The sequence below is a fragment of the Brassica oleracea genome, chromosome C4 (assembly GCF_000695525.1).
Source record: "Brassica oleracea var. oleracea cultivar TO1000 chromosome C4, BOL, whole genome shotgun sequence".
Taxonomy (NCBI): Eukaryota; Viridiplantae; Streptophyta; class Magnoliopsida; order Brassicales; family Brassicaceae; genus Brassica; species Brassica oleracea.
Genome location: NC_027751.1, coordinates 32388013 through 32393998, shown reverse-complemented (window position 1 = coordinate 32393998; position 5986 = coordinate 32388013). Strand labels below are relative to the sequence as shown.

General features: G+C 41.7%; 1 protein-coding gene across 1 annotated transcript; it reads left to right on the top strand.

The window, feature by feature from the left end:
* Positions 1-1566: 1566 nt before the first annotated feature.
* On the top strand, positions 1567-2499 carry LOC106336959 (protein YLS9-like). The gene has a single exon (XM_013775956.1). The coding sequence runs from the start codon at positions 1702-1704 to the stop codon at positions 2326-2328; it is 627 nt and encodes a 208-aa protein (XP_013631410.1). The 5' UTR covers positions 1567-1701; the 3' UTR covers positions 2329-2499.
* Positions 2500-5986: the final 3487 nt, after the last annotated feature.

Here is a 5986-nt window from a genome sequence, read left to right as displayed (position 1 = left end):
TAGAGAGAGACGGCCCAACCCTAGAGAGAGACGGCCCAACCCTAGAGAGAGACGGCCCAACCCTAGAGAGAGACGGCCCAACCCTAGAGAGAGACGGCCCAACCCTAGAGAGAGACGGCCCAACCCTAGAGAGAGACGGCCCAACCCTAGAGAGAGACGGCCCAACCCTAGAGAGAGACGGCCCAACCCTAGAGAGAGACGGCCCAACCCTAGAGAGAGACGGCCCAACCCTAGAGAGAGACGGCCCAACCCTAGAGAGAGACGGCCCAACCCTAGAGAGAGACGGCCCAACCCTAGAGAGAGACGGCCCAACCCTAGAGAGAGACGGCCCAACCCTAGAGAGAGACGGCCCAACCCTAGAGAGAGACGGCCCAACCCTAGAGAGAGACGGCCCAACCCTAGAGAGAGACGGCCCAACCCTAGAGAGAGAGAGGCGGCCGCGAGACTTGGAGAGGAGAGAGAGACAGCTACAACTTGCATATTTCTAATTCATTTATGTTTATGATTTGTAATCTTTCTTATTATTGTATTTCCATTTATCTCTCTTATAACTCCTATATAAAGGGAACACTTATTCATTAATAATATCCAGAAACTTACAGTTCTAAATGCTTAAGTTTACAACAAGTAGCATCTTTCTCCAATGTTGTGTTGTACACATTTCATTGAATTTTTTGTTTTCTAAGATTTCCACGGCCTTGACTTTTTTTTCTTGCATTTTTTCCACAACTTACAATGTTTGTTCAATAATTTCATATCAGAACAAAAGAAAAAAAAAATTCAAGATTGGCAATTTGATACCATAATTTTTAACACCGACATGGCGACATCGAGTATGATATATGCATTGATGTAACCAGTAACCGTAGTATACTTCTGTTTCAACCCGGGAACATAAGCCGTCAATGCCGATTGCCGACCTTCCAATTTTACGTCCAACACTATAAACCATACAATAAGATAAAGGCAACATTTATTTTGTTTGAAAAACAATTCTACCAAACCCCAACCATAAAATGACACTTGTATATCACGAAATAATTTTCTTTATTAACAAAATTATAATCGCAGTATTAGAATATATGCACATGTGCCATGTTCTTGTTTCGACTAAATAATAATATCAAAACAATGAACACCAAAATAGACGCATTGTATTTTAACCGAATCAATCATGAGGGAAACTTTCATCATCGCAACAAATTAAAACAAAATTGATCCACCAGATAAAACTCCACAAAATGTCAAAAACCATGTCCCAAAAAAAAAAAAATCATCTCCACACATTTATTTTGTATTTCTTCTTTTGTTAAAGAGCTTGTTATTCTTTTTGGCCTTATAACAATTTCCTACCTTTCAGTCACACGTATAGTCAAATTGCCACAACGGTACTATTGCTACAAAAGATAGTGAAATAACTTATTGAAAAAGATTAGGTAAGAACTTAAATGTAAAAATAAATGTACAAAAGGTTCTTTCTCATAAATAAATCTACAGTCTAGAGACTAAACACAACACGCGTTACATAGGATGATCGGAGGGCATTTACACACAATTATAATATAAATATACACAACCATCTTTCTCACACATATTTTTTTCCTCCCATCATCACTAGTCACGACCAAACACAAAAAGGAAGAAATATATCATATATAGAGAGAGAAAGAAGCACAACAGTGGCAGAACCGTAAATAAAAGATGTCCAAAGATTGCGGCAACCACGGTGGTGGCAAAGAAGCAGCCGTCCGGCGAATCTGCGCCGCCGTTATAGCCTTCATCATAATAGTTCTAATCACCATCTTTCTAGTATGGGTCATACTCAGGCCAACTAAGCCAAGATTCATCCTCCAAGACGCCACCGTCTTCGCCTTCAACCTCTCGCAACCAAACCTCCTCACCACAAACTTTCAGATCACATTCGCATCTCGTAACCCTAACTCCAAGATCGGTATCTACTACGACCGTCTCCACGTCTACGCTACGTACCGTAACCAGCAGATAACTCTCAGGACAGCGATCCCTCCGACGTACCAAGGCCACAAAGAAGACAACGTCTGGTCTCCGTTTGTTTACGGAACCGCTGTTCCGATCGCACCGTACAACTCCGTCGCTTTGGGAGACGAGCAAGGTCATGGACTCGTTCAGTTAATGATACGTGCCGATGGGCGCGTGAGGTGGAAAGTAGGGACGTTGATCACCGGAAAATATCATATCCATGTTCGGTGTCCGGCTCTCATCAATCTTGGGAACAAAGCTGCTGGTGTTATTGTCGGTGATAACGCCGTTAAGTATACGTTGGTTACTAAATGTAGTGTGAACGTTTAGAACTTTGACGCCGTTAAGTTGCTTCTATCTTCTTTTTTATTATTATTATATATAATCAAATCATTTTCTATTTACTAAAACAAATTTTACCAAACTTCTTCTTCCACCAGCAGGATAATAAGCTTATTGTTGATTACTATAGAATAATTACAAACACGAACGTTGAAATTATTGGCGGATTGGCTCTAGTTCTTTGTGTTTATTTTGTATTTTCCTAATAATTTTACTGCTTCGTATTCATCAATAATCTTGTGACCGCATCGAAGATGTAACTCAGTAGGATTCGCTATTGAGTTATGAAATATAAAATATCTTTAGCAACAATATCAAAACTCTGAAGGGAAAGGCAGGAAGACAAGAAGGGCGAAACCGAAAGAAAGGCAGTGGGCAGTGGTTGACTCGAAACCTTAGGCAAACGCTGAGCAGGAAACAACCTCAAAGCTTGGTACCAAATCGGATTTTGCAACAGGGGAATGCAGTAAGGATCTTCCTCGCCAGAACGCCATCACCAAGCCTCGAGGAACACTTAGTGAGGCTTCATTTGGTGTTGAACCGGACTCTTCAGATGTGGAATCCTCTAAAGAAGAAGAAGAAGAAGGGGAAATCATGGAATATGAGGATGATTTTCGCGTTGTGAAAAAGAATTTTTTTTTCAAAGCTAAAGGGTGAAAGGGGCAAGGGCCCCCGACACGCCTGATTTATGTCGGCACAACTTTTTTGTTGGAACGTTCGCGGTTTTAATAAATATGGTCACCGGGACGGTTTCAAAAAATGGATTAAGGTAAACAAACCTATTTTCGGAGGGTTAATAAAAACCCATGTCAAGCAATCGAAGAGGAAGATGTTTGTAAATGAGTTACTTCCTAATTGGTGTTTTGAGGATAATTACAGTTTTTCGGATCTTGGTAAGATATGTATTTTATGGCACATGTCTGTTACTGTCTCAGTGGTTCACAAGTCCCTTCAGATGGTCACTTGCGATGTCACTATTCCGGGTCAGCCACCTTTCTTCGTCTCTATTGTCTACGCGTCTAACTACCATGAAGACAGGAAGGAACTATGGGAATCTATGGTAAACCTTGGAACTTCTCAACTGTTAACGGGCAAACCATGGATTGTTATGGGAGATTTTAATCAAACCTTATCTCCAGAGGAACATTCTCTCTACGCATCTGCTAGAGTTGACAAGCGTACAAGGCTGTTTAGGGATTGTCTTCTTGAGGCAGACTTGGCAGACCTGAATTCCAGAGGAAAAACCTTTACCTGGTGGAACAAGAGTAAGACAGCTCCTATAGCGAAAAAGTTAGACGTGGTTTTAGTGAATGATGAATGGAGCAACTTCTTCCCTACAACTATGGCTTCTTTCCTCTCTCCGGATTTCTCTGACCATGCCCCTGTTACCGTCGCTCTGAGCATTTATTCTTCCCTTCTCAAGCGTCCTTTCAGGTTTTTTAATTACCTGTTACAGAATACAAATTTTTTGCCAATGATAGCAGAGAGGTGGTTCTCTTTCAATGTAACTGGATCTGCAATGTTAAGAGTCTCCAAAAAATTAAAGCTGCTGAAGAAGCATATCAGGGATTTTAGAAGATTGAACTACTCTGGTATCGAGCTGCGAACTCAAGAAGCGCACCAAACTATGCTAGAAGCACAAGAAAGTACTCTTGCGAACCCATATATTGCAAATGCTGAATGGGAACTAGAATGCTCTCGTAAATAGCAGCTCCTCTCTAAAGCGGAAGAAGCTTTTCACTTGCAACGATCTTCAGTAACTTAGACTGCATTGGGAGATGCAAATACCACATACTATTATCGACTAACATCCTCAAGAAGATCAGCGAATCACATTCACTTTCTAATGGACGACTCAGGAGGAAAAATTGAAAACCAAGGAGACATTGAGGATCATTGTGTTGATTATTTTTCTGGTTTGTTGGGTGAACCTGCGAGTGCACAACAGTTCGAGCAATCTGACCTGGATCTCCTATTTGATTTCGCCTGCACAGAAGAGGACAGATCTGGCTTCTGTAAGGATTTCACGGTACATGAAATTAAGGAAGAATTTTTCTCACTTCCAAGGAACAAGGCAAGTGGCCCTGATGGATATTCTTTAGATTTTTTCAAAGCAGCATGGAGCATCATTGGCCAGAGGTTTCTCAGGCCGTCCGAGAATTTTTCTCCTCAGACTGTCTTCTCAAGCAATGGAATGCGACAACTCTGGTTTTGATACCAAAGATTACAAACGCTTCTTCTACTTCAGACTTTAGGCCGATTTCATTTCTGAATACAGTGTACAAGGTAATTTCCAAGCTGTTAGCGAAGCGCCTACAAGTGATCCTACCTCTTATAATATCTCAGTCTCAATCATCTTTCATGTCAGGTAGACTCTTGGCTGAGAATGTCCTTCTTGCTACCGACCTAGTACAAGGGTACAACACAACAAACTCATCTCCTAGTGCTATGCTAAAGGTTGATCTCAGAAAAGCCTTCAATACTATCAAATGGGATTTCATCATAGGCACTCTCAAGGCTCTCTCTATACCGACCAAGTTCATAGGATGGGTTTATCAATGTATTTCTACAGCATCCTTCACCATCTCTGTTAATGGTAGCAGCAGTGGGTATTTTGAAAGCACTAATGGTATCAGGCATGGAGATCCCATCTCCCCCTATATTTTTGTCCTGGCTATGGAAGCTTTCTCTAGACTGTTACTGTCCAGGTATGAATCGGGAATTATATGTTATCATCCAAGGACATCAAAACTGAAGTTGACTCATCTGATGTTTGCTGACGACGTAATGGTCTTTTTTGATGGAAGTGCAAACTCGCTTCATGGAATCTCAGATAGTCTGGATGATTTTGGAAGTTGGTCTGGTCTGAAGCTGAATAGGAACAAGACAGAGGTCTACATAACGGGGCTGAACAGCTCTGAATCCCTTGCTATCGCTAGTTTTGGTTTCACCTCGGGTTCACTCCCAATTAGATATCTTGGTCTTCCTCTCATGAGCCGTAAGCTGCGAATAGCTGACTATGATCCCCTGATGCAACAATTAATTAAAAGATTTCGGAGTTGGGCGGTCAAGACCCTATCTTTTGCTGGGCGACTAGTACTTCTAACCACGGTTATAGCTGGAACAGTAAATTTCTGGATAACTACTTTTATGCTACCAAAAGGTTGCATCAAGAAGATAGACTCGCTCTGCTCCAGATTTTTGTGGTCAGGCAACGTTGATGAACTTAAAACAGCGAAGATAGCTTGGACAAATTGCTGTTTACCTAAAGATGAGGGAGGGTTGGGTCTAAGAAGCTTCTCGGTTCTAAATACGGTGATGCTTCTCCGCTTTATCTGGTTGCTACACTCAGGAAGCAACTCTCTTTGGGTCAGTTGGCAAAGGCAGTATCGATTATTGGCTAAACCTTTATGGGCAGTAGATGAAGCCACAACTGATTCTTGGACATGGAAACAATTATTGAAGCTAAGAAGTGAGGCGCTGAATTTTTGCAAAGGTATCCTAAAATCTGGGAGTAAACTCAGCTTCTGGTATGATGTCTGGACTCCTTTCGGTCAACTAATAAGCTTCATAGGCCCTATGGGACCAAGGGCCTTGCGTGTTCCCCTATTAGCTACGGTCTCAGAAGCTTGCAACTCGGAAGGAT

What these genes read in the sequence shown, in the direction of transcription:
- LOC106336959 (XM_013775956.1), top strand. Translation starts at nt 1,702, where the DNA reads ATGTCCAAAGATTGCGGCAACCACGGTGGTGGCAAAGAAGCAGCCGTC.